Here is a 24,791-nt window from a genome sequence, read left to right as displayed (position 1 = left end):
ACCCTGCATCTCAAATCTGGCGCGCGGCTACGTCGACGTTGCAAATGCGGCGGCGGGCGCTGCAAATGGCGCTGGCCGAATTTGAGGCGGGCGCAAGCCACAAGCTCGGCGACGATGAGCGTGTCGCGGGCCGTCTGGCGAACGCAGCGCCGGCGGCAGGTGCGATTTTTTGCCTCGGCCGAGGCGCGGCTGCGCTGCGCGAGCGCCGGGGCATAAGTACCCTCGCCGCCCCGCCCCCGGTGCCCTCTCGCCAGATCATCTTCGCGGGTTAGTCGCACCCGCAAGCTCGCCCTCGCCGCCGCCGTGCTCACCCTCCACTCGCCCTGCAGAATCGTCTTTATAGTCGACACCGCCGATCTTAGCGCTCAACTGAGCCACAATTTTCACCTCTGACGATGAGATCGCACGTCGCGCCTCCCTGCCAACGAGACCTTCGGGCCCTTCGTGCCCCTCCGGGCACGTCGCGCCGCCCGTCGATGACTTGCTCGCCCGACTGCGACGCTGCCCTTGTGGCTGGCCGAGCGGACGGACGAGGGGAAGCGCGGCCGGATCTGAAGAGGCTGGAGAGCTGTGTGCTGCTCTTGGCGCGACGATTGTCCGAATGCATGGTCTCCCTGCCCACTCTCTGTGTGACCTCTGTGTGATCGTCGTCTCGTGCCCCTTGACGGGTGGTGGAGGCATGGCGACGTCTCTGCTCGCTGCCCATGGGGTGCATACGCTGCGCGCTGCTGAGCGGGCTTATGCGCCGAAGAAGGTCCAGGCACGTGTCTCTCTCGCACCGCGGACCGCACGCAGGGTCCGTGACGCAGCCTTGCAGCTGTCGTCTCTGGCTGTCTCTCTGTCTGCGCGAGCACGCTGCCTCCTGGGTCGGGATGGCGGCAGCGTCCTGCAGGACGGCGCTGGTTGGCGGCGTGCGCGTCGCAGCATAGCGGTCTGCGCGACGTCTGCAAGGGCCGCTTGCCCAGGCCAACGGCACGCGGGCGCGGCTCGCGCCAGGCGCCTTGGCGGGCGCGCACCGCACGCCGCACGCCCCTGGACGGCCCCCGCCAGCACCCAGCAGCGAGCCTCAAGCTTGGTTGCAGCATCAGCACAGCTCATGCGTATCGCTGTACCGGTGCGCCTGCAGCGTGCGGAGCCCAGGTGCTGCGGCGCCACGCGCGCGCCACGGCCGTTGCTCGCAGCGTGCGCACCGCCGCGCCGTGCCTCCGCCGCGCTCGACAGCCCCCTGCACACGACGGCTGCGGCGCGCATGCGGTCTCGCCCTCGTCGCCTCGTCTCAAGGCCCAGGAGCCTGATGTGACCGGGCTGCAGCACAGCATGCTCTGCACGCCGTCTCTGCTGCACCCCACGCGCGCGCACAGGATCGGGAATGGACAGCGGTCCGCCGTCGCCCCTTCGCGGGCAGTGGGCAGCATGACATGCCTGCCTCCGAGCGCGGGCGGGGCTTGGCGAGCTCATAAGAGCCAGCACCCGTCGCCAAGTCTGCTCTCTCCACGCATTCAGTCCTCTCTGCCTCTCTCTCCGTCTTCGTCTTCTCCCTCTCTCGGTCCCGCGCTCCCACCTTCTACGCCCACACGGCACTCCACACTCCCTCACTCTCGCAAGCCATGCAGCTCTTCCGTCTCTCCCTGCTCGCCAGCCTGCTGGCTCTTGCCGCGGCCCAAGTACCGGCCGGCATGCCCGTCGACGTGCCTGCCGGTGTGCCCGCCGGCCTGCCTCGCGGCAGCAACGGCGCCGCGCGCAAGGCAGCCCTCGCCGAGCAGGCGCTGCGCCCCGCCGTTGCCGCCGCCACGCCTGCTGCGGCACTGCCGGTGCGCCGGCAAGGCCAGGGCTGGAACTGGTCCTCGGGCGGCGACGACGACGACGACGACGACAGCTCGTCGTACAACGGCAACGGCTACAACGGCAACAACAACAACAACGGCGATGACGACGACGATGATGACAACAGCAGCATGCGCTGGCGCACGTCAGTACCCTCCGCTGCCTCCCGTACATGCTTTGCCGTGCTCACCCATGCCCCTCTCACACAGTCAGGACCCAGCGACGCGCAGCCGCACTTACACCAACAAGCAGGGCTACCCAACATCGACGGGCGTGCCGCAGATCATCTACGACGACGAGGGCCACCGCTGTGAGTTGTCCGCACGGGGTGCCCTGGCCACAGCGTCGCTGACATGCTCCTCGCCGCCTCGGCAGACCGGCACGACGGCGCCCTCTCGCTCGGCTCGTCGCTCGGCCTCACGCTCGGCGCGGGTGCACTCGTCGGTGCTGCCATGCTGCTCTGAGCGGGCGAGCCAGCCGGCAACGCTCCATCTCGCGCTCTCCGCATACCCCTCATCCCTCGCACACCTGCGCCGTCTCGCTCCTCTTTCCGTCTTCGCATTCCCTTCTCGGGCTCCCCACGCATCACGCTGTATCTCTACTCTTGTCTCGGACGTCCTAATCCAGCAGCATCATCGCGTCTGGCCTGCCCGGGGGCGTGACCCGCGAGCGAAGGCGTGTCTCGAACGCATGGTAATGCTCTAGTAGATAGGTAGATAGGGGTGGGGTCTAGATCTTGATTCCTTTGGCTTCCAGCTGTGCGCGGAGCACGGTGAGCATGCTGCCAGTGCGGTCGCTGCCCTCCGCCAGACTCACCTCCGCCTTCTTGCGCTCCGCCGCCGCCAGGCGCGCCTCGAGCTCCTGCAGCTCGGACGCCTGGCTCTGCACCGCATATGCCCTGAGCGTGTGTCAGCCCCACAACTCGCCGCTGCTACAGCGACAGACACGCACTTGACCTTGACGCGCTCCTCGATCTCGCGCAACGAGTCCTCTCCCGTGAGGCCCAGCGAAGCACCCGTCGAGCTCAGGCCAGGCAGGCTGCGTGCTTTCCGTGAGCTCTTGAGAGTCTTCTCAGCGTTGCGCGCGCGTCCGAGGGCCCTCACCTCGGGCCAGTCGATGCGTCAGCTGCAGATCCGTCCTCGATCATCTCGGTGCTCGTCTGGTCGTGCCCGCCGGCCACGGCCACCTCGCCCTCGGCCTGGAAGAAGGCGGCGTCGCTGTCGACGCTTGCCGGGTCAAAGCGGTAGGCGCGCACCTCTGCGTTCTTCCATTGCTGATAGCGCAAACGCACATTAGCAATGGCACATGCCGGGAGCACGAGCACACTCACGTAGGTGCTGGGACCCTGCACGTCGCCAGTGAGGCGGCGGATGAAGTCGCCGTGCGCCACGATGAGGATCGTCTTCTCCGGACGCTCACGCACGTGCCGGCGCACCCAGCGTGCGCGCTGGTCGATGCTCTCCGGGTCGGGCGCTGGGGTGCGAGAGCCGCATGAGCAGCTGATTGCGTACGGACGAGCGAGACAGCTCACCCCAGAAGCCCTTCTTGCTCGTCCAGTCGGGCGTGAGGAGCGAGAAGTCGAAGCCCTTGAACTCGGGGTCGCGCTCGAGCTCCTCGCGTGCCGAGCCGGTGTCGCACGGGAAGTCGTTGCACTCTGCGCCGACAGGATATCAGCATCAGAGCAGAGGTGCGGCAGCAAGGGCAGGACGGTGCAAGGCACGCTATGCCAGAGCAGTGCAGGTACGCTCGGCAACCTGCAGTGCAAGTACGTGCTGCCAATCGCAGTGCGAGCCTGCTCAACCCTGCCGCACAAAGCATGCCCTACCGCCTCTCTCCGCCGCCCTTGCACATCGCGAGCACGCCCCACTCACCCTGCAGCTGCGGCATCACGACGACGTTGGCGATGCCGAGGCGCTGCACGGCGGGCGCCCAGCCGAGCAGCGTGCTCTGCAGCGTGCGGCGCAGGCCGCTGCTGAGGATGGCGTCCACCTGCTGCTGCTCCTGCTGCGTCTGCCGGGGCAGGGCGCCCGACTGCTTGCGCCCCAGGGCGGTAAGGGGCGCGTCGGGGATGCTGTAGTCGAGGTCGACCTGCCGCACCACGTGTCAGTAGCAGGCAGACCGAGGCGCGCAGGGCACGCACGTTGTGCTCGGCCTGCGAGTGGCGGCAGATGAGGACGCGCGAGTGCGGGGCCATGGCTGCGAGTGGGGTGTGGTGGTGAGGAGCCTGGACGCAGGATGGTCAAGCGTCATCGGGCAAGACGCCGCCGCGGCGCGCGCAAGGCACGTGCGCCCACAGCGAGTCAGACTCGAGTGCTCTGGCATGACCTCGAGGCAGCCCTCGCGTTGGCGCCGCCGCCCACCTCCAGAGATGTCGCACCGCTACCTCGCAACGCTCCTTTGCCCTCTTGCTCCACCTTGAAGCTGCACCGCCGGCGTGTCTGCAAGGCCGCTGTGCGGGCGGAGTGTGAAATGGCGCACAGGCCATGAGCGCGAAAGCACACACGTGACTTGTGCTGCCCCGCGACGCTGCGCTGGCGGCGGCGCCGCGCGCGCCACGTCGGCCTTCGCGCCCCCGCATGCCGCAGAATGCCGCGTTGCGCCGTCAGGGGAGGCACCGCTCCTTCTCGCCACCACCACCACCTCTCTCTGTCCAGCATGCGTTTCTCCTTTGCTCCTCTCGCCGCCCTGCTCCTGGCGCCGCTGGCGCTCGCCGCGCCCGAGGTGACGCACAAGGTCTACTTCGACATGACGCACGGCGGCCGCGACATTGGGCGCATCGTCATGGGCCTCTACGGCGCCGTCGTGCCCAAGACCGTCGAGAACTTCCGCGTGCTGGCGACGGGCGACAAGGGCTTCGGCTACGAGGGCAGCAGCTTCCACCGCGTCATCCAGAGCTTCATGTGAGTGGGCCCGCTGTGGCAGTCGCCGTGCACGGCCGCGGGTGCGCATGGCTGGCGACGCACGACCTGGCACGAAGTGCACATGCAGCCCATCGCAGCGGCATGCAGGCCGGCTGCGGCAGCGCAAGGCGGGTGATAGTACGTCGCAGACTGCTGCGCCCTGCAGCGCACAGATGTCCCGGGACAGTCTGGGCGCAGTGCTGCCATCTCCGCTCTGCAGCCGGTGGACCTCAGGCTCTGCGTTGTCCGGCCATGCACTTTGCGCGCCACGCACGCTTCTCTCCCTTGCTCACCTGCGCCACACGATGCAGGATCCAGGGCGGTGACTTCACGTCGGGCGACGGCCGCGGCGGCAAGAGCATCTACGGCGAGAAGTTTGCCGACGAGAACTTCTCGCTCAAGCACGAGGGCCCGGGCACGCTGAGCATGGTGCGTGGCGATGCGCCTGCGGCTCAGCGCTCTTTGCTGATGGCCTCCTCTTCGCAGGCCAACGCGGGCAAGGACACCAACGGCAGCCAGTTCTTCATCTGCAGTTAGTGTGACGCACACGCAAGCAGCTGGCCTTGTCTGACGCGCTCCTCGCAGCTGTCAAGACCTCCTGGCTCGACGGCCGCCACGTCGGTGAGTGCCGCATGTCCGGCCATGCTCGCACAGTCTGCTCACGTCTCCGCAGTGTTCGGCCGCGTGCTGGAGGGCATGGATGTGGTGCAGTTCATCGAGAAGGTGCCCAAGGGCTCGGGCGACCGGCCGCGCGAGGCCGTCACCATCAAGAAGTCGGGCGAGCTGCCGGCGTCGGGCTCGGCGCCCAGTGCCGCGTCGGATGCCGCCGCGCCGGAGGCTGCTGCTCAGGTGAAGGACGAGCTCTGATCCCCTTCCTGGCTGCGCTCCTTCTTTCGCGTCCCTCGCGCGCATCATGCGTTGCGAAGGACGCCGAGAGCCGTGCTCGAGTCTTTGCAAGACGAGAGCCGCCTCGCTTCTGCCCTCCCTCTCCCTCTATCCTCTCCCCCTTCGCAATGAAAACACTGTTCTGAACTCTTTCCCTCTCGCAGGCCGTCGGTGCCGCCGTCTCCTCCGGCACGAGCGCGGTCGCCGTGGCCGTGCAGAGTGGCGCCGCCATCGCTGCTGCTGCTGCCTCCTCCGCCGCAAAGGCCGCCGCCACGTCTGCGGCCGCCGGCGGCCTCGGCTCGACGCTCTTCGTCGTGCTCGGCTCGTTTGCCGCATTCGCCGCCATCGCCTTTGCCGTGCACCGTCTCGGCGGCATCGACAACGTCCAGGCGCGCCTGCGCCTCCTCGTCGGCGCCGGCGCAAAGGGCTCGCGGAGAGGCGGCGACGGCCGCGGCGCGTACAGCAACCTGCCTCGCTAAGACTCCCTGGGCTCAGACACACACTCCCCTTTCACGCACATCCTAATGCATTCTGACGAGGGATGTGCAAAGTGCATGAGCGCGGCTGGCGAATGTGCAGCGGCGCCGCAGAGGGATCACAGAGAGCGCATGGGGACTGACAGGGAGAGGGAGACGGAGCTGCACGAGAGAATAGAGAGGGGAGGGGGTATCGCGCGTCACGGGCATTAAGAGTGAGGTCGTCGCGGCGGATTAGAGAAGGCGGGGGCTGGAGACCAGGGAGAGACGGCAGGCGCGATGGAGAAGAGAGAGGGAAGCAAGCGGGCACGGGTCTGCAGACGAAGAGGGACACCTTCGAGCCGAGACCCAGTGCAATGGGGAAGGGGAGCGACGACGAGCGCGCGACTCAGCGTGCCCACGACTGCACGCCGGGCTGCTTCTGCGCCATCGAGGCCTGGTGCGGCGGCATGTGGTGCATGTGTGCGCCGCCGGACATGCTCGCGCCGTGCTGCCACATGCCGCCGCCGGGCGCGCCCTGCTGCTGCGGATGTTGCTGCTGCTGCTGTGCGTGTTGCTGCTGCTGCTGTGCCTGCTGCTGCGCGTGCTGCTGCTGTGCGGCGTGCTGTTGTTGCTGGTGATGCTGCTGCTGTTGCTGTTGCTGGTGCGCATGGTGCGCCGCCTCGTTCGAGCCGTACAATTTCTGCTGCGCCAGCAGGCCTGCGCTGTGCGCGCTCGGGTTGCCGGCGCTGCTTGGTCTGCCGTCGAAGCCGTCGAAGGCCCATGCGGCGTTCTGCGGCGCCACGCCGCCGTCGTGGCCGTGCGCCATGTGCTGCTGCTGCTGTTGCGGGTGGTGCGGCTGCTGCTGTTGCTGCGGCGGCGGCGCGCCCATCAGGTCGTACGGCGACGGGCCGAAGTTGTAGTTGATGTTGGGCGGCAGGCCGTACGCGCCGCCGAGGTGCGGGCTCTGGCTGCTCTGGTGGTGGCCGCCGACGAGGCTCGGCATGCCCAGCTCGTCGTGGCCGCTGAGCGACGGCGCACTGCCATTGGCACTGCCGCCGCTGCCGCTGCCCTGCCTCGACATGTCGCCGGCACGCTTGCGCTTGCTGGCCGTCGGCAGGCGCGGCATCTGGTCGCCGCCCTTCTTGCGTGCCTCGCCCGCACTGAGCTCGTCGGCCGCGCCGCCCTCGTCCGACTCGAGACAGCGCCGGATCAGCTCCTTGCCCGCGTTCTCCTTGACCACCGGCGCCAGCTTGGGCGTGGTAAATGTGTACACCAGGCCCGTCTGCGAGACGACGAGCAGCAGCACCTGCGTGCCGGTCAATGTCGCGAGCTCGTACGCCTGCTTGCAGCGTCAGCAGGATGCATCGGAGGTGCGACGGCGCATCTCTGCCGCAGACACCGCGCGCCGCTCACCTTCTTCATGATGCCCGCCTTGCGCTTGCTGAACGTGATGTGCCGCCGGCTGTCGTCCTCGATGAACTCGATGCGGATCTTACGGCGGCCCGTAGCGTTGTCGCGCTCGCTCTTGCCGTCGGCGCCGTTGGCCGACGCGGCCGTGTTTGTGCGTGCCCGCTTGCGCTTGCTCTTGGCCGGCGCGTCGTCGTCCGAGTCGTCCTCCTCCTCCTCGCCCTCGACGTCATCCACACTCTCGCTCTTGCCGCTCTGCCGCTGCTGCTGCGCCGCACTGCTGCTCGCGCCGCCTCCGCCGCCGAGGAAGTCGTCGTCGTCGTACTCGTGCTCGTGCGAGTTGGCACTGCCCGTGCTGCCCATGACGAGCGCCGCGAGCTCTGGCGGCGCACGCACGAGCGTGCCGTACGGCACGCGGTGCACGGCGGCATTGGCGCCGTCGAGACTGCTGCCGCCCGACGAGGGGCGCGCGAGGAGGAGCGAGGGATCCATGGCGAGAGAAGAGGGAGATGGGAGACGGGATGCAGACGGAGTGGAGCAGCGAGCAGCAGGGAGAGACGATGCTCACTGCAGCGACGAGCGGGCGCGAGCTGGCCGAGACGCAGGGTCGCCAGCGGCGGACTGCACCAGACGGAGCCAGGCGCTGTTCTGGCCCGGATCGGCGTAGGGCACGATGCAGCGGCTAGCGGAGGAGCAGGGCTGCGAGAGCGGCGAGGCGGGCCAGGCGAGGTCGGGCCGCGAAAGGAGGTGAGAGGCGGAGCAGAGGTGAGGAGGGCTGCGTGCGCGCGCGAGAGAGAGAGAAGGTCAAGGCTAGAGGGCGACTAGCGAAGGATCGAGGGAAAGAGGAGAAGGATGAGAGGGCGCAGCAGGAGGCGAGAGGTAGGGCGAGGTGGTGTTGGGCTGCGGATCGCCGGCAGGCAGCGACTGACAGTGAGAGGCGTGGAGGGCGAGAGACAAGCAGCAGCAGCGGCGGCGGCGGCGGCTCAGCGATGATCAGCAGCGCAGCAGCAGGCAAGCGCCGGCTGGCTGGTCACTCGATGGACGCTGGGCATGCGTTGGCCGGCGGGAGCGAGAGCGAGCGAGTGCAACACCTCACTTCATGCGCCGCCTTCCTTCTGGCTGGCCTGCAGCCGCACCGCGCAGCGCAGCGGCCGGGCACGGCAGCGCACACCGCTGCGCTGGCCTGCCAGCTGTCGAGGCGTGCAGCGTGGCGCAGCGCAGCGCAGCGCAGGCGAGCGGTTGTCTGGTGCTGGTCGTGCGAGGTGCGGCGAGCGAGGTGTGCAAACACCACGCAGCAGCGCAGCCGAGCGGCGCTTGCTCCACAACGCACGCCGCATGCCGCGTCGAGCGCCGCGGCGGCGCGCACGTCTGACATGGCGCGTCGCTCGGACGCGTGCGCCTCGGCCGCGCAGGCACATCGCGGCTCCGCCTCGGCCGCCTTCCGTCGCCTGTTCCGCTGCGATGCGCACCTGCCTCGGCTCGCATCGCTCCAGCGCTCTCTTTCCGCCGCCGCGGGACGGCCGCTTGCCGCAGGCCGAGGCGGAAGCTGGGCAAGGTCATCATCCCACGTGCTGGCGGCTGCAGCATGCCCAAGGGCAGCGCTTGCTGCTGCGCGCCGCACGCAGCGGCCGCTCCCACGCTTCCTGCGCGTGCCGCTGCTGGGCCATGGCCGATGCCACGGCAGCGCCGAGCCGCCAGCCTCAGGTCAGGCGAGGGGCGCCAGCAGGGCCGATCGATGATGCTTCATGCTCTGCGGCTGGGCTGCTGGGTGTGTTCGCGAACAGCACATCCGCCCAGCCTCGGCCCGCCTCGGCGTCGATAGCCTCGGGCGGCGCTACTGCACGCCGACGCCGAGAGCGCTCGCCTCGCCCGCGCCGCATGCGCTCGTCGGCACGTCCGCCTCTGAGCAACGTCGCATCGTGAGCGCCCGCGGAGATCCTGCACGTCTTCATTCGTTGCGTGAGATCGACAGCTCCTAGCTGTTACAGCATGCAGGGTAAGCTCAGTAGCGCTCTGCCTAGGTGCTCGAGCATTCTAGACATGCTCCGCGCCCGACGTCAAAGCGACGGCGCCTCGGGAGTCAGAGTCGTCTCGCTAGACCCTGCCTGCCTGCTCCCGCGCAGCTCATGGGCGTTGTGCCGAGGCGGGTCGAGCGCCACGACGAGCGAGATGCGTGATTTGAAGCTGAGATTCAAGGAGCGCAGGAGCACGGGGGTGGGGATCGACGACTATGGGACAGGAGATGGGAATGAGAATGGGAATGAGAGAGGGAGAGACAGAGGCGCGCAACCTGCTGGCGTCGCGGCACCGTTGAGCGGAAGGCGTCAAGTGGAGGAAGAGTGATCGGCGGACTGCCCTGTCGGGCCCGTTCAAGAAGAGAGCGAGCGGCACAGCAGAGACCGAGCTGCACTCCGGCAGAACGCATCACCGCAGATGCACCTGCTCGTCGCGTTCGTCCATCGCACGCAAGGGTGCAGAGATAGAAGGAGAAATGGCCCGGAGAGAGGTATGTTTCGTTTCGAAGCGCGCGAGAAGCGCACGAGGCTGAGAGAGAAAGGCGCAGCTTGCGCCGGCTGCGCATCGCACTAGCCATCGAGGATGCACCGCCATCGATGGGACACGTGCGCGCAGAGCCGAAGTCTGATGCTCTTAGAAGAGCCAGATGCCGAGGAGCAGCGAGGCGAACATGAGCACGCCGACGACCTGCAGGCTGACGCCGTCGGCGGCCTGCTGCACCTGCTGGGCGCCCTTGCGGCCCGCCGCGTCGAGCTGGCTCTGCAGGCGCTTGATCTCGGCCTGCAGGTCTGCCGAGCTCTTCTCGCCGCCCACGGCCCGCGAGCCGGCGTTCTTCGTCGCCGCGAGCGCTGCGCCGCCGGCCGCGACAGTGGCGCCGCCGGCCGCGACGGCTGCGTTGCGCGTAGAGGCCAGCACGCCGCCGTCCGTGTTGGCGACGGCGTTTTGTGCGGCGGCAATGGGGTTCAGCGTCTGGCCGTTCTGCGCCGGCGAGGAGAAGCTGCCGTCGTCGTTGTTCGGCGATGTGCCGTTGGCGCGCGACGGCGTGCCGCGGACCGTCGAGTACTTCTGCAGAACGAGAGGGCACGGGTCAGCGCAACGGGCATCACAACGCAGCGCTGCTACGCACGTCGTCGCCGCCGTTGGTCATGCTCGAGCCGACCTCCTCGCCCTCCTCGGGCACCGGCGCGCTGGCCGCGGGCAGGAAGGCGCAGCGGATCTTCTGCTCGTGGATCTCGTTCTTGTTCTCCTTCTCCACGATGCCCCACAGGTCGTTGAGCGACGTCGTCTCGCGCTCGGGCGTGATGATCGTCGACTGCACGAGGAACTTGTCGCGGCACTTGGCGGCCGTCGGCGGCTCCTCCTTCATCGGCTGCAGCAGGACTGCAAAAGAGCTGTCAGCGCCGCGAGATAGAGCGCATGCCGCACAAACGGTGCCGTGATGCGCCTGCCCAAGCGCGCGACGAGCGAACGCTCTCCCCCGCACGGCTGCACCCTCCTCTCAAGGGCGCCCCTCTCATCAAATGACCAGCTGCAGCACTCACCCTGCACCTCCACCTTCTCTCCCGGCTCAATGCGGCCGGAGTTGGGGCGCACGCAGTACTGCTTCGGCGCCGTCGTCTTGACCTTGAAGGCCACGGGCTGCGAGTTGGGGTTCGAGACCTGCAGCGAGCGCTTCACGAGCTGCGTCAGGGGTCCTGCACGCAAGGGATGAGGTCAGTGGCTGTTGCTGCTCGCAGCTCCACCTCGCAGCAAGGACAGCAGAAACCGCAAAAGAGGCGTTGCGCCTCTCTGCTGCCCGTCACAGCTGTGCAACAGCACTGCACATGCGCGCAAGAGCGCTAGCCTCGATGGGGGCACTTCGTTGCGAGGCCGATCGCGCTCAGGCGCGCGGCAGAGCGCCAGGCCGTGCAGCCATTGTGATCTTCCTCCAAGCTCGGCGGTCGCGCGCCTGCGCAGCGCTGCCGCACAAGGCGCCAGCATCGCACGGAAAGCAACGATCGAGCTTCGCAGCTCCCAAACGGCGGCATCGCAAAGAGCTCGCAAGGCTCGCGAGTCGGCACGCTCCGTGCGCGCTCCATCATGGGCTGCAGCTTGGTTCTTCGCGCCACCTTGCGCGCGCTCCTGTCGAGCCTCCACGTTCCGCCGCGCAGGGCCGCGCAGCACTGGAACAGAGCGCCTCGCCAGAGAGCTATGCCCTGCAGCACAGCCAAAGCGCTGCAAAGCACCTCGCGGCTGCTCTGAGGGGCTCGCTGGCTGCGGCGATCGCTCCCTGGCTCGCTCGCTGCGAGCCAGGCTCTTGCGCAGCGCGTGAGGCATCTGCATCTGCACCGCGCCTGCGCCTCGCATCCACAGCCCATCGTTCCGTCCTTTTGCGTGACACCGGCACATCCGTGCGCATCGAGTTGCACAGAGCACGACTACTTACTCGGGAAGCCGAGCTGGACGTGCGGGTTGAGGCTGTGGCGGCAAGTGTGAGCGAGGCACGAAAGCTGGATAGGCCGCGGCGCAGGAGCGATCGCAGAGCGGCCGGCGCGTCGCTGCCATGAGTCCAGAGACAAAGCACCACAGCTTGGAGCCGTCTGCTCCCCCACCGCACAGCATGCTCAGCGAGCCAGTGTACTACTCACTCGACGGACATGACGGGCGAAGTGTCGTGGGACGGAAGGTCGGGCCAGGCTAGGGGTGCGTCAGGGGACTGCGCAGCAAAGAACAGAACGGAGGTGCGAAGATCGGCTTGTGCTGCGAAGAGCTGGAGGGTCGGCAGAGGTGGATGTGGGATGAGCTCGTGCTGGGAAGACGGGCTGCGATGGAGGAGGAGCGACAGGCCTCGCCGCGCGGCGGCGGCGACGACGACGGCGTGCGACTGGCCGCTCTGTGCTGCCGCTGCGCCCTCGCCGCACCCGCTGCCACGCCGCAGACGAGAGGCGGCACAGCGCGGGCAGGCGGCCCGCGCCCGTCCTGCCGCGCGCGCTGCCGTGCGTCACTCACGCTCTAACGGCGGGTCGCCGGCCCTGGGCGGACACAGGCGAGATGCCTCTTTGCTGTGCTCACGCAATGTGATGCGGGGGACCGAAGAAGGCGCACGGCCGGCACACTGCTCTCCTGCCTCTCTCGCACCACATCGCACGAGCCCGAGCCGAGGCCACCGCTTGCCTTGTCCCGGCACCGCGACCGCATGCCGGGTGCGGCACCAGACGAGCATCCCGCCCGGCGGCTGCGGCATCCCGCCTTCGCCTTGTGGAGCAAGCGAAGGCGGCTCGAGCGCGCACAGAACCGTCAAGCCTCAAGCTTGCGGCCGAGACTTGGACTTGGAGGCCAAGCTTGGCACGCTCGACAGGCGCTGCGACGTCGACGTGAGGCAGCGGCAGGAGTGAGGATGCATGCCGTGCAGCAGAGCGAGGCGCATGCGCTTCACCGGAGGCCGAGCTGGCGCGGCCTGGGCCGAGCATGTGAGGCTGCGAGGCGTGTGGAGCGATCGTTCCTGCGCCCGGGTGACGAGCGGCCGACAAGAACAAACGCGAAAGCAAGCGGGACAGCCGCCGCCGCTGCCGGAGGTCTCGTGCTGCGCTCTTTGTTTTGCAGGCTCCGCCAGAGTCGACTGCTCAGAAGTGTCATGCTCGGGCTCACAAACTTGGCGCAGGGCGCTCCTCCGACGGTGAGACACGCTCGCGGACGGAGTGCGCTGCGCCGCGGCACGCTAGAAGAAGCAGCAGGCGCGGCAGCGCGCGCGTGCGTGAATGCCATGCCGCCTTCTCCACACCACCGGCCGGATCGCTACTTACAGCTAGCTGGGAGTCAGTGACACTTTCATTTTGGGGACGACGGGAAGAGCGCGCGGCGGTGCTGGAGGGTGCGTGGGAGATGGGAGGTGGGGAGGGGGCGAGCGAGCAGACGGACACGGGAACGCGAGGAATCAAGGGTGTATGGGGAGGGGAGAGGGTGCGGACACTTGAGCCAGAGCGCAACACAACGCACGAAGGAGAGCTGCTGATGGAGGGCAAGACGCAGAGAGAGGGACCAGGACGTGACGCATGATCTTGAGGAGAGAGAAAGCGGCAATGCAGAGGCAGAGAGTGTGGGAGGACAGAAGACGAGAAGAATGCAGGTGCGCGGACGAATCGGCCACAATCACTTGCCCTCGCTGCTCTCCCGCACCTCGACGTTGGCGCCGCTCTCCGACGGCGTCGACGTCGCGTGCGCCTGCGGGCTCTCGACGATCTCCGGCTGATGTTGGATGGCCGGACGCTCGGCCTCGCCGGCCTCGGCGCGCGCCTCGCCCTCCGCTGCGCCGGCCGCCTCGAGCTCCTCGACGCGCGCGCTCGGCTCGCTGTCGCCCGACTCGTCGTCTTGGTCGACGACGTGTGCCTGGCGCAAAGGAGTCAGCGAGAGCTGTGCGCGCTACGGGCGCACAGTGCTCACCTCGTAGATCACATCGCCGTCCTCGTCCGTCTGCGATCCGGGCCGGAAGACAATGCCCGCGCCGCCGAGACTGCGAAGAGATGCGTCAGCTAGACAATACGCTCATGTTGTGGCGGGCTACTCACGCGCCTGCGAGGCCGCCTGGCAATCTCAGTGCACCGGCGCGCTCGTCGTCTTCCTCGCCCTGTGCCATGCCGCCGGCGAGGGCAGATAGCACCGAGCCGCCGCCGAGGGCACCGAGACGGCCGAGCGACAGGCCGCCGGGACCAGCACCGGCACCAGCGCTGCCGGCCGCCGCCTGCTTGAACACGGGCGCAATGTCCTCGGGCGTCTCCCAGCCGACCTTGTTGTCGACGCGCTCCTTGACCCACGCGTACCACTCCTCCTTTGTGCGCCCGCCCAGCAGCGCCACCACGCACACGGTCATCTGCGCAGCGCGTGTCAGCAGGCAACAAAACAGCGGCAGCAATGCAGCACTGCTCACGTTGTCGCAGCCCACGCCACCAATCTCCGAGTCGGGCGCCAGGCAGCGGTCCATGAGCTCCTCGCAGATCTCCTGCATCGCCTTGCCCATGGCCACGCGGCGCCGCACAAAGTCCGTCACCTGTTGGTTGCTCAGGCAGTCCCAGATGCCGTCGCACGCCAGCACGAGGAACTCCTCCTCGCCGTCGACGTCGTGCGAGATGATCTCCGGGTCGGCCGTGACGATCTGCGCCTCGGGCGAGAGGCTGTAGTTCTGCTTGAACTCAAAGTCGCCAATGGCGCGCGAGAGCGCCAGGTTGCCGTTGACACGGCCAAACTCGACGAAGCCGCCGGCGGAGACGATGCGCGCGTTCTCGCCTGCGCAGCGTCTGGGTGATGAGCACAGCTACGCGCGCAGACGGGCACGCCAGACTCACCCTTGTTCCCAGGCTTGTGGTCGTAGCTCATCGGCTTGGCCTCGCCGCGCACGCTCAGCACACTCCGCGAGTCGCCGGCGTTGGCGACGATGATGCGCCGCGCGACCTTCTGCTTCGCGCCGTCGGCGCCCTCGGCGGGCGGGCCGGCGACGAGCAGGGCGGCCACAGCCGTGCAGCCCGAGGGGTCGTTGGCAAACTCTGCGTCTGCGCCACGAGCATGATGAGCCGTCATCCGCGAACAGCTGCGGCTTCAGCGCGCGCGCAACTCACTCGCGCGCAGGTCCTCGTCCGTGCCGAGGAAGGCACGCTTCAGCGCCGCCTCGTACTCGCCGCGCCGGTACTCTTCCGTGGCCGCGAGGCGCGTGTGCACCGTCTCGCCGCTGAACTTGGCCACGTTGGAGCCGCCGTGGCCGTCGTACACGGCGAAGAAGCTCGCCTTCTCGTCGCCAGTCTTGGCTGCGTCGAGCGAGAGAATGGTTGCGTGCGCATCCTCCATGCCTGCGCGCGCGAGCAGCTCAGCACTGCCTCATCTGTGCGGAGCTGCGAAAGACGTACTGATGCGCCATCCCTGCATCTCCGAGACACCGTACACGAGTGTGTCATCTTCGCCAGCCGAAGTGTGCTGCAGAGTGGAGCAAGGGTCAGCATACAGGCGGTCGGTACAGGCATTTTGCCGGCAGCGCTCGGCAGCACAGCCCGTCCCAACCTCCGCGCGCGCAGTCCTCTCGCAACATCATGTGCACGAGGAGTCACAGTGTGTGCCACGAACACCACCTGTGCCCCGCTGCACTTCACCTGCCTCGGCGATAGAGTGCCCGGAGGCAGGCCCAGATGCACCCTGAGGTGTGCGCATGCCCGCAGGCTCGGTGCCGAACGACTGAGCATGCATGCGACGGCGCCCGCTGCGCAGCAATGCAGCCTTTGCTCTTGACAGTGCGCCGCAGCGTCAGCTGACGGGACTGTCCACCACGCTCCCTTCGCAGCTCGACAGCTTCCACCTTATCGTCCTCCATCCCCGGGCTTCAAGCGCGCGCGCGCGCCACGCAGCATCCTGCACCTGCCCACGGTCTACAGCCCAGACGACAGCCGACCAGCGAGCGAGCAGCGGCGACATGCGCACCTTGTCGATGACGGGCTCGCTGAGAGTCTGACCCATGATGAGTCAGGTGCGCGGCGCGAGGCGGCGAGAAAAGAGGGAGCGGAAGTCGGGCGCTGGCGCTGTCTCTCGAGAGGACAAGGCAGGCGGTCTAGCAAGATAGCCAAGAAGCGAGGTCGGGAGATAGAAGCAAGTCGAGGCGAGCTTGAGCTTGGATGGGTGCACGAAGGGTATGAGAGTGCGACGTGCAAGACGGACGGACGAGTGCGCGCGCAAGCGGAGAACGGCCGGCGTGGAGGAGCGGAGAGGCTAGAGACGCAAGACGCAAGGAAGTGCAGTCAGACGAGGGCCGCAGGAGCAGGTGGCAGCGGCGAGGGTGGAGGAGGAGAAGGACGGGCGATGCTCGGCCAGCAGACGTTGAGTGTGCCGCCCGGCGGCCGCGTGCGTGCGTGGCGCTGCCTCTGCTGCGCTGCTGCGTCTGCCCGGCGAGGCTGTCTGCCTGCGCCTGCCTGCCGCTCGCCGACGGGCCGCGCGGCGTGGCGCAGCGGAGGCGAAGGCGGTGACGCGCGCCCTCGCCGCGCGCAAAGGCGGCCGCTCTGCCTCTGCATGCAGACGCAGCAACAGCCTGCCCGCTGATACAGCTCGCTCTGCATGCGCAGGAAGCAGCGCATCAAGCATGTCGCTCAGCAGCAGCATCTCCGGCAGACAGACGCAGGGCCCAGACCGGCCGCGCCGGCGCGGGGCTGCGCGGCGGCCGGAGAGATCGTCCTCGCCGCGCGCCGTGGTCACGCGCCTCCGCGCCACGCTCAGCACCGAGCTCGCCATGGCGGGGCCATGCTCAGACGCAGCAACAGATGCAGGCCTGAGATGATCTGCAGGGACGATGCTGCCGATCACCCGCCTGGCCCATGCTGGCTGCGAGGTGGAGCGATTGGCGACGAAAAGGGCGCTGCGTCACGTGACTGAGCCGGGCTGGCTTTGTGCGGCCGAAAGCGTGGACAGCGCGTCTGGCAGAGAGAGCGGCGCTCCGCCGTCACGCCGAGCTTCGCACGCCTGGCGGGCCGGACAGGGCAGCGCCGGGCTGCTGCACACCACCACCCCTTTCCCTGCGTCTCCTCTCATCATGGTGAGCGCATCGCGGCACCTGCTGCGCACCACACTGCCGCAGCACTGCTGACGCTGCCGCTCCTGCTTGCCCCGCAGCGTCCGCTCCTTCTCTCGGGCCACGAGCGTGCGCTCAACCAGATCAAGTTCAACCGCGAGGGCGACCTGCTCTTCTCCTGCAGCAAGGACAACGTCGTCAATGTGTGGTACTCGCACAACGGCGAGCGCCTCGGCACGTACGAGGGCAACAACGGCAGTGTCTGGAGCATCGACCCGGACCGTGAGTGGGCGGCAGGCGGGGGTGGGGCAGACGGCAGCGTTGCGCGAGAGTGGCGTGCATAGCAGAGCGGCAGAGCAGCGGAGTGGCGCAGAGGGCACGGAGTGTGCGCTGGCGAAGCTGTCGATGAGCGCTGTTGGGCAGCTGGAGGGGTGCAGCCTGAGCAGGGAGTGACAGGCGCAAGTGAAAGGTGCAGTACTGCGGCTCGCTCGTCCAGCTGCGCATACAGGCGCGCGCGCTCCGAGACGCAGGCGAGGTAGCACACAGCGGCGCCCGTGCTCAATTCTCGTCGTTCTGGAGAGGAGCTGGCAAGGCACACAGAGAGAGATGCGCGTTGGCACGCAGGGCAACAGCGCGCGCGAGGATAGTAGAGGTGGCGTGCGAGAGGGCGGGCTGTCGCGACGCTGCACTTCCGCATCCCACAGCGGCTGACGCCAGTGCGCACAGACACGTCGTCGCTGCTCATCACGGGCTCCGCGGCGAACCAGATGAAGCTGTACGAGGTGGCGTCGGGCAAGTGCATCTTCACGTGGGAGTTCGACACGGCCGTCAAGCGCGTCGCCTTCTCCGAGGACGGCACGCAGGTGCTGGCCATCACCGAGCAGCGCATGGGCTTCCGCGGCACGCTGCAGGTCTTCCGCATCAACCGCGACCCGGCGTCGTGGACGACGCAGAGCCGCGAGCCGCTGCGCGTCATTACCTTCTCGGGCCCCAAGGCCACTGTCGCTGCCTGGGCACCGGCGGACCAGTACATCGTCACGGGCCACGACAACGGCAAGGTGGCGCTCTACTACCACGACGAGAAGGAGCCGGAGAGCGGTGTCGACGCTGAGCTGGAGGAGAACAGCGTCATGGCCCACCCCGACCACATTGTCACGGACCTGCAGATGAGCGCAGACAAGACGTACTGCATCACCAGCTCGAAGGACAAGACGAGCAAGGTGAGTGCTGCATGGCTGCGCGCGCGGGGTCTGGGCTGCAGGGTTTCGTGCGGGAAGGGCTGTGACCGCCCTTTGCGTGCGCGCAGCAGCGGATGGTGCTCTCTGGGCCACGCCGAGCGCATCCGCGCGGCTGCGGGACAGCCGTCGGCTTGCGTCTGGACGAGCCTATGCTGCTCTTGGGCGCCGCACATTGCCAGCCCTGTGCTCTCATCTTTACTGACACATCCGCACGCGCAGCTCATCGACACAAAATCGCTCTCGATTCTCAAGACGTACACCACCGCCACGCCTCTGAACAGCGCCGCCATCCACCCGACGCGGCCATACGTCATCATTGGCGGCGGCCAGGATGCCATGAACGTCACGACGACGTCGGCACGGCAGGGCCGCTTCGAGGCGCGCTTCTGGCACAAGGTGTTCGAGGAGGAGTGCTGTGCGTCTTGCTGCGCCGCTTTGCTGTCAGTCGTGCCGTTGCTGACCCGCTCCTGCGCGCAGCGACGATCGGACAACATTTCGGCCCCATCCACTCCATCATTGTGCACCCCAGCGGCAAGTGCTTTGCCAGCGGCGGCGAGGACGGCTACGGTGAGTGACGCGCGCAGCCGGTCGGCGCGGCCTTGGACCTGACGCCCTTCTGCAGTCCGCGTCAACTGGTTTGACCAGAGCTTCTTCAACGTCAAGCCGTACGGCCCGCAACTGGAGCTTGCCGCGGAGGACATCTGAGGGGTGGCTGGTTGCTGATGCTCAATGTACATGGCGTCTCTGATTGGGGTGTCGTTCCCACACAGGCCCGTCAACCGAAGTTTGCCGAAACCTTGCAAGAACCGCCCAGGTTCGTGGGTTTATGCACAAACTGTAGGTCTTCACTACGAGCCAGCGGCGGCACGCGTGCCTCGCCCCGTGTGGGGTGCAGGCGCCGCTATGCTCTCCGACTCTGCTCTGCGCAGCCTCCAGGCCCCTGTGTTGTACGCCAGCTCGTGCATGCCCGCAGCTCGGATGTTGAGCGCGCCCAGCACGTCTCGCGCAAAGACGCGGTCGCAGCAGGGGCAGTACTTGACGTCGCGCAGGCTAAGGAGGAGTCAGCACAGCACTTGATGCAAGGATGCCAGTGGCGACTCACGGAGTGTTGCCATAGCACTTGCGCAGCGCCGCCACCCGCTGAGACGTGCCCTGCGGATTAGCCTTGCCGTCAACGCGCGCGCCGTCCTTTGAGAGGCAGCCGGCCGGGCACACCGACGATGTGAGGTACTCGTCCTGCAGGCGCCACACGATGGGGAGGCCGTGGATCTCGGTGAGCGCCGTGCACCGCCGCAGAATCTCGCTGCTGCACTGCGCCGGGAGTCCGACGCGCCTGACGGACCTGCAGGATGGTCAGCGGCAGCAGGCAACACCGCGCGCGCTAGACTCACTGCCAGTTGCCAATGTTGACCACCACCAGCGCGCCGTCCCTGCTCCATCCCTGATGGCGTTCCGCCATCACTCCGCCCTCGCGCATCAGCAGCCACTCGAGAATGGCCATGACGGCAAGGTTGCGCTGCCGCACCTGCACCACCATCCGCAGGTCGCGCAGTGCGCTGACATCGGGCCGCTGGTTGAACGCCGCCTTGTGTCGCTCGCGCGTGCCGGGATCCGCCGTGTCGGGCAGCTCGTGCTCTGCCTCGAGCATCTGGATCTTGGCGCTGATCCGGTTGGCTTCTTCGTCGAGCGTGCCCTTGGTGAGTGCGATGGCTTGGATGCGCCCGTACTCCTCCGTGTCCGCCTGAGTTGCACGGAAGAGCGGGTCGCGCGTCGTGCGGCCGTTCTTGCTCGGGTCGAGCGCCGGCAGCCCGGCGTCCTGGCGCTCTGCGTCTGTGATGGGCTTGCGGCCGTCCGGGTGCGTCTGCTGACCGGGCAGCGTGTACAGCGTGCCCTCCTTGAGGTCAAAGACGCGCGCCGCCGTGATCACGTTGTTGATCCCGGGGTCCATGCCCACGTAGTGCACTGGGCGTCCGGCGGCCGTGGCCTCGGCGCTCTTCATCGACCATTGCGCAATGTTCACGCGCAGCGAGAGCGTGGCGTCGGGCGGCATTGGCCTGCTCGCACGCTGCAAGACGCCTCGATACGTCCGCGCTCGCGAGTGCGCGATCGCAACGTGGGTGTCCGACTCGGCCAGTCCTGCCGCCGTCGAGTTCCGTCGCGCCCACGAGACCGCCGACGAGCCGTGCTTCAGCATGCGTGATGCTGTGGCACTCTACGGGCGGGAGGTCACACTGCTCAGCCAGATGCGTGCGGTGGCACTGCTTTCGCTCGATGGGCAGCTGAATCTGGCCACATTCCGGGCGTACACGTCTCAGCAGAGTATAGATGGTAACGATGGAGAGAGAGAGACAAGAGTACAGCAAGAGAGAGAGCGAGAAAGTGGAAGTAGGGGGCACAGGAACTAGAGGTGGTCGTCGGGTCGGCGCGAGATGCCCTGCAGCGCCGCGGTGCTGCCGGCGTCGGACATCTCGTACTCCTCCTCGCCCGACTTCATGCGCGCGATGCTCGGGCGGCGCGCGCTGGAGTTGGAGGCATGCGACGAGCCGCTGCCGCGGTTGCCCGCCAGGCCCGTGACGCCCGCCGCGGCGTCCTCCTCGTCCTTCATGCGCCGCTTCCAGTCGTTGGCCACGGCACGCGCCTCCCAGTACCCCTTGGAGCCCGTGTCCCAGTCGGCTGTGGGCGCCGCGAGCCCGTTGCCTTGGTCGTCGGCGGGACCAATGACCTCTTCGGGCAGGCGGCCATTGAGGATGAGCAGCTCGCGCTGCGCCGCACGCTCCTTGGCCGAGACGTTTGGCGCCGTGAGGAACGGGTCGTCCGCCTCCTTTTCGCCGGGCCGACCTCCAGCGAGGGCGTTCCTGCGGGCGCGTCGCCGCTTGTAGAAGAGCACGACGGCGGCCATGACGAAGAGGATGGCCACGAGGCCGCACACGACGCCGATGGCAATGCGTGCGCCCGAGCTGAGGCCGCGGCCAGCAGCCTCGTCGGTGTTGTTGAGGCCGACGCCGGCCTCGATCTTCGAGTCGTCGCCGAGGCTGCGGCCCAGCACGCGCACCTGGTGGAACTGGTCGCGCGCCGCCGCGCGCGACGTGTCGTTCTCGTACGGCGAGAAGACGCCGATCTGTGGCCGGTCGCACGGCGTCGTGGCGACGCCCGGCGGCGGATTCTCCAGGATGGAGTCGCAGCTGTAGGCTGTCGGCACGCTGCGCATGAACGGCGCGCCAAGCACCAGGTCGGCCGGCGGATTGTCCGAGAGCAGCGGCTGAAAGCTGGCGAAGCAGCCGCTGGAGCTGGCGCCGGGGCCCTGCCCGCCGCGCAGGTTGTTGTCCAGCGGGTGCGTCCAGAGCGAGCGGCCATTGATCACAAGCGTGATCTGAATGAGCAGATCGCAGGGCACGTAGTAGCCGCGGCTGCCATCGTTCGACGGACCGATGCCATAGGCGCCGTAGAGCGCGTTGAGAATCGCGGGCGTGGCGTAGTTGAACGACGCGCCCGTGTCCCAGATGGCCTTAGGAAATGCGCCGCTCAGCGCCGGCGTGGTGATGGGCACGTCGGTGCCGTTGACAGTGACGAGCAGCTGCGTCAGCAGACTCGTCCACTTGCGCGTCACGCCGTCGCCGTCTGCGGTCGCGGCCTGCCACGAGAACTGCGCCGGCGTCGACATGTACGCCTGGTCCACGCCGCCAAACGTCAGCGACGACTCGCCGTTGCCGCCGTCGGACGGCAGTCGTTGCAAGCCGATGCTGAAGTATCTTTGCGGGAGCGTCAGCGCCAGTGCTGTCTGCCGCAAGGCATGCCGCTCACCGTGATCCGGCGATCGTGTTGTTCCACAGCCCCGGCAAGATGTTGCCCGTCATGCTCGGGTCCGTCTGGCTGTTGTTGCGGTTCGACGGACCCGCGCCCTCCAGCGTCTCCTGGATCAGACTGTTGGCGGGCAACGCCAGGCCGAGGACGCCGCTGACGCCCATCGACGCCAGCTGCTGCGACTGCACGTCGCTCGCAGCCGCAAAGGCCTGGTGCGAGACACTCGCGCCGCCAAAGTTGGTGTTGGTCGTGAGGATGGGGCCAGCGGCGCTGCCTGCCAGGTAGGTGATGGAGAGATCGCGGTTCTGCGGATGCGCGTGAGCAGGCAGCGGGCGAGGCCAGGCCAGCAGCACGCACCGTGCGCTGCGCTGTGCTGGTTCCAGCATTGTAGCGTGGCACATTGCCAGTCTTTGGCCGGCAGCTGGCGGTGTTGCACGCCGTCGAGGCGACCCACTGCGCAGGCGTGTCAGTCGTCATAAGCAACGAGATGCCACCTCATCGGCCTGGCGCTGCACGCATCCACCTCCTTCAGCGCGCGCTCCAGACCTCGCGTCGGGCCTTGCTCGCAGGCTGTCGGAGAGCGTCGCGAGTTGCCAGCCCATCCTGGCACCCTGCGCTCATCTGGCATCTACGCACCAAGTCACTGCTGCCCGTGTCGAGCTGCACATAGAAGCTCTGGTCGCCGAGCACGATGGGCGCGGCATACTGCAGCTGGCCGTTGGCGAAGCCGGGGCGCAGCACGATGCGTGCGCCGCGGGCGATGGTGCGGCGCTCGAGCGCCGGTGCCGACGAGGGGCCGGGCTCGCTGCGCAGCGCGACGTCGGCGCGGCGGCGCGGCATGGCGGGCGGGGCGACGCGACGAGGTGCGCGGAATCGGCAAGGTGAGAGCGCAGCAGAAGTGTGGCAGGCAAGTGCGAGCACGCGGTATGAGCAGGCGAAGGTGCAGGCGAAGGAGGTATAGGGTGAGGAGAGGCAAGGCCGGCAGGCGGGGCTGTGAGAGCAGCGCGGTGGCGGCGCGGCGAGAGGCGGCGCCGCGGCGGCTGTCCGATGCAGCACGGCAGCGCAGGCGCATGTCAGAGGCGGGTGCAGCGCGCCGCGGGCACTGCGCCAGTGTGCCGCGCACCATGCAGGTGCATGGCGCGGGGAGCGAGGCGCCGCGAGGCACGCTCGGCACCGGCGCGCTCGCGGCGTGCGTGATGGCGCTGCGCCTCGCGCCCGCCAAAGACAGCCGCAGATGCCGTGCGCCGCCGCTCTTGGCTCTCAGGAGCGTCGCCGCGCGTGCCTTTGATGGCCTGACGAGGGGCAAATTTTGAAGTCGCCTCGCCTTGTTCTCACGCGCGATGGGCCAGATGCCGACGCAGGGCATCTCGCAGAGCAGCATCTCATCACATGCGCAGAGGGGACGGACGAGCATCAATTCGATCGAGGTGCGTCTAGGCTACGCGCGCTCGAGAGACGGCGACGGAGCGGGTTGGGGGGATGCTGGGCGCTCAGCGCCGGGCACCGTCGAGATCGCGACGCAAGAGCCCTCTCCAGCATCGCATCGGCACCTCAACGCTCGCAGGCATGAAGGCCTGCGATGGCCTACTCATCGCAGCGTGGAGTCAGAGGTGGCGCGAGGCAGGTGAGAGGTGAGCGGCCGAGCCCGCAGTCGCGAGTGCCGGCAGCCGCTGCGCCGGAGGGCCGCGGCTCAGCGATGCCGGCGGCAGCAAGACGAGGCGGTGGGGTCGTGAGCGGCCGCAGCAGGCAGCCGACATCGATGAGCTGCTCAGGCCTAGCAAGCAGAAAGAGGGCTCCGAGTAGAGCAGCTGACCTCAGGGCGTCGTCGAGCGGGGAAGGCGGCAGTAACCTCTAGCTGTTCGCGCGGCGCAGCGCGGCGCAGCGGTGGCAGACAGGGGCGCAGGCGCGGCCCAAGGCGTGGGAACGGCACCGGGTGAGACACGGCCATGCGGTCCCGCGCGAGAGGGCGGCTTAGCGCCTGGGCTCGGTGCCCGATCGATTCGAGTTGTCTGCTCCTCGAGTGCATGACGGTGGCTCTGTTCCTAGTAAGAGTCGTCTCAGAGCTCGCCGCCGCCAGCTTCAGCTTTCAGCGTCAAGAGCGGGGCGAGGGACCTCTGATGCCCTCTTGAGTTGCCTAGACCCTGCCCCCTGCAGGCGGAGCGTCTCTTGATCCGCGAAATTTAGAGCGCGGTGCCGCGTCGAGCGGCGCCCGCGGGCTCTTTCTTCCGCTGCGCGCTGCGGCATGCGGCTGCGCCCGCACCGCCTGCCGACTTCGCTGCGGTGCCGGAGCCTTCCGAGGGCGGATGCCCGCTGCGAGCAAGTCGAATGCGAAGGGGCTGCCTCGCTTGCGCATCTTTGCTGGCGAAGCGCAAAGATGAAGGCTGCGGCGCCTCGCCAGCTTGAGCCGAAGCTTGCCCTCGTCTGGCCCCACCGGCGCGCTTGCGCTGCTGCATCGCTCACGCTCATGCTGCGCCCGCGGGTGCGAGGCCGTGCGGCGCCGCCCTCGACGTGCGCTGCCTTGCCATCATGCGGTTGGCCCGCCGGCGCCGCGTCCTCCCACGCCTCGCTTGGCCTTGGCCGGAGCGGCACCGGCAGACGACGCACCGCAAGCCGAGCCGAGGCAGCGGCGGTGCAGCACGCGCGGTGTGCGGTGCGGCTGCGAGGTGCGAGGTGCGCCTGCGATGCCGCCTGCTGCGCCAACTCTGCATCGTGCTGCAGCTCCTCTTCCGCTTCTGCATCCGCCTCC

The 24,791-nt window shown here is 68.1% G+C and overlaps 10 protein-coding genes across 10 annotated transcripts; 4 read left to right on the top strand and 6 right to left on the bottom strand.

Moving 5' to 3' along the window:
- Positions 1 to 1,199: 1,199 nt before the first annotated feature.
- FA09DRAFT_359178 (hypothetical protein) lies at positions 1,200 to 2,288 on the top strand (the record flags this gene model as incomplete). Its single annotated transcript, XM_025745071.1, has 3 exons — positions 1,200 to 1,969; positions 2,034 to 2,134; positions 2,200 to 2,288. Coding segments are annotated over exons 1-3 (840 nt in total), but the record flags the coding sequence as incomplete, so codon positions are not given.
- Positions 2,289 to 2,402: 114 nt separating this feature from the next.
- FA09DRAFT_359177 (phosphoglycerate mutase-like protein) lies at positions 2,403 to 4,018 on the bottom strand (the record flags this gene model as incomplete). Its single annotated transcript, XM_025745070.1, has 8 exons — positions 2,403 to 2,580; positions 2,641 to 2,722; positions 2,776 to 2,862; positions 2,928 to 3,097; positions 3,155 to 3,297; positions 3,356 to 3,478; positions 3,696 to 3,912; positions 3,965 to 4,018. 8 exons carry the CDS (start codon positions 4,016 to 4,018, stop codon positions 2,554 to 2,556), a joined length of 903 nt encoding a protein of 300 aa, XP_025600053.1. The 3' UTR covers positions 2,403 to 2,553.
- A 461-nt stretch (positions 4,019 to 4,479) lies between these two features.
- Positions 4,480 to 5,591, top strand: FA09DRAFT_295169 (hypothetical protein; the record flags this gene model as incomplete). The annotated part of the gene is made up of 5 exons (XM_025740107.1): positions 4,480 to 4,724; positions 5,036 to 5,153; positions 5,211 to 5,256; positions 5,310 to 5,345; positions 5,398 to 5,591. The coding sequence occupies 5 exons, from the start codon at positions 4,480 to 4,482 to the stop codon at positions 5,589 to 5,591; spliced, it is 639 nt and encodes a 212-aa protein (XP_025600052.1).
- Positions 5,300 to 6,219, top strand: FA09DRAFT_218578 (hypothetical protein). Its single transcript, XM_025739537.1, has 2 exons — positions 5,300 to 5,345; positions 5,398 to 6,219. The coding sequence occupies exon 2, from the start codon at positions 5,638 to 5,640 to the stop codon at positions 6,142 to 6,144; it is 507 nt and encodes a 168-aa protein (XP_025600051.1). The 5' UTR covers positions 5,300 to 5,345; positions 5,398 to 5,637; the 3' UTR covers positions 6,145 to 6,219.
- Positions 6,220 to 7,250: 1,031 nt separating this feature from the next.
- On the bottom strand, positions 7,251 to 7,837 carry FA09DRAFT_294888 (SRF-TF-domain-containing protein; the record flags this gene model as incomplete). Its single annotated transcript, XM_025740093.1, has 2 exons — positions 7,251 to 7,406; positions 7,481 to 7,837. Coding segments are annotated over 2 exons (513 nt in total), but the record flags the coding sequence as incomplete, so codon positions are not given.
- Positions 7,838 to 10,123: 2,286 nt separating this feature from the next.
- FA09DRAFT_333651 (VAMP-associated protein) lies at positions 10,124 to 12,128 on the bottom strand (the record flags this gene model as incomplete). Its single annotated transcript, XM_025743699.1, has 5 exons — positions 10,124 to 10,555; positions 10,617 to 10,870; positions 11,032 to 11,184; positions 11,916 to 11,947; positions 12,118 to 12,128. 5 exons carry the CDS (start codon positions 12,126 to 12,128, stop codon positions 10,124 to 10,126), a joined length of 882 nt encoding a protein of 293 aa, XP_025600049.1.
- A 1,149-nt stretch (positions 12,129 to 13,277) lies between these two features.
- On the bottom strand, positions 13,278 to 16,274 carry FA09DRAFT_328557 (PP2C-domain-containing protein). The gene is made up of 8 exons (XM_025741818.1): positions 15,929 to 16,274; positions 15,364 to 15,430; positions 15,079 to 15,306; positions 14,809 to 15,012; positions 14,394 to 14,749; positions 14,035 to 14,336; positions 13,910 to 13,979; positions 13,278 to 13,855 (listed from the first exon to the last, which is right to left on the bottom strand). Exons 1-8 carry the CDS (start codon positions 15,962 to 15,964, stop codon positions 13,619 to 13,621), a joined length of 1,500 nt encoding a protein of 499 aa, XP_025600048.1. The 5' UTR covers positions 15,965 to 16,274; the 3' UTR covers positions 13,278 to 13,618.
- Positions 16,275 to 16,303: 29 nt separating this feature from the next.
- FA09DRAFT_359172 (putative TIF34-translation initiation factor eIF3, p39 subunit) lies at positions 16,304 to 19,244 on the top strand (the record flags this gene model as incomplete). Its single annotated transcript, XM_025745069.1, has 6 exons — positions 16,304 to 16,345; positions 17,108 to 17,288; positions 17,733 to 18,226; positions 18,464 to 18,659; positions 18,722 to 18,811; positions 18,867 to 19,244. 6 exons carry the CDS (start codon positions 16,304 to 16,306, stop codon positions 18,947 to 18,949), a joined length of 1,086 nt encoding a protein of 361 aa, XP_025600047.1. The 3' UTR covers positions 18,950 to 19,244.
- FA09DRAFT_218294 (hypothetical protein) lies at positions 18,973 to 20,541 on the bottom strand. Its single transcript, XM_025739536.1, has 3 exons — positions 19,636 to 20,541; positions 19,347 to 19,586; positions 18,973 to 19,294 (listed from the first exon to the last, which is right to left on the bottom strand). Exons 1-3 carry the CDS (start codon positions 20,436 to 20,438, stop codon positions 19,093 to 19,095), a joined length of 1,245 nt encoding a protein of 414 aa, XP_025600046.1. The 5' UTR covers positions 20,439 to 20,541; the 3' UTR covers positions 18,973 to 19,092.
- On the bottom strand, positions 20,510 to 23,043 carry FA09DRAFT_359170 (acid protease). The gene is made up of 4 exons (XM_025745068.1): positions 22,682 to 23,043; positions 22,403 to 22,498; positions 22,046 to 22,350; positions 20,510 to 21,993 (listed from the first exon to the last, which is right to left on the bottom strand). The coding sequence occupies exons 1-4, from the start codon at positions 22,883 to 22,885 to the stop codon at positions 20,646 to 20,648; spliced, it is 1,953 nt and encodes a 650-aa protein (XP_025600045.1). The 5' UTR covers positions 22,886 to 23,043; the 3' UTR covers positions 20,510 to 20,645.
- Between the last annotated feature and the right edge of the window lie 1,748 nt (positions 23,044 to 24,791).

This window comes from Tilletiopsis washingtonensis (genome assembly GCF_003144115.1).
Source record: "Tilletiopsis washingtonensis strain MCA 4186 unplaced genomic scaffold FA09scaffold_5, whole genome shotgun sequence".
Classification (NCBI taxonomy): domain Eukaryota; kingdom Fungi; phylum Basidiomycota; class Exobasidiomycetes; order Entylomatales; genus Tilletiopsis; species Tilletiopsis washingtonensis.
Note: the sequence above shows the minus strand (reverse complement) of the source record. Positions and strands in the feature narration are given on the sequence as shown.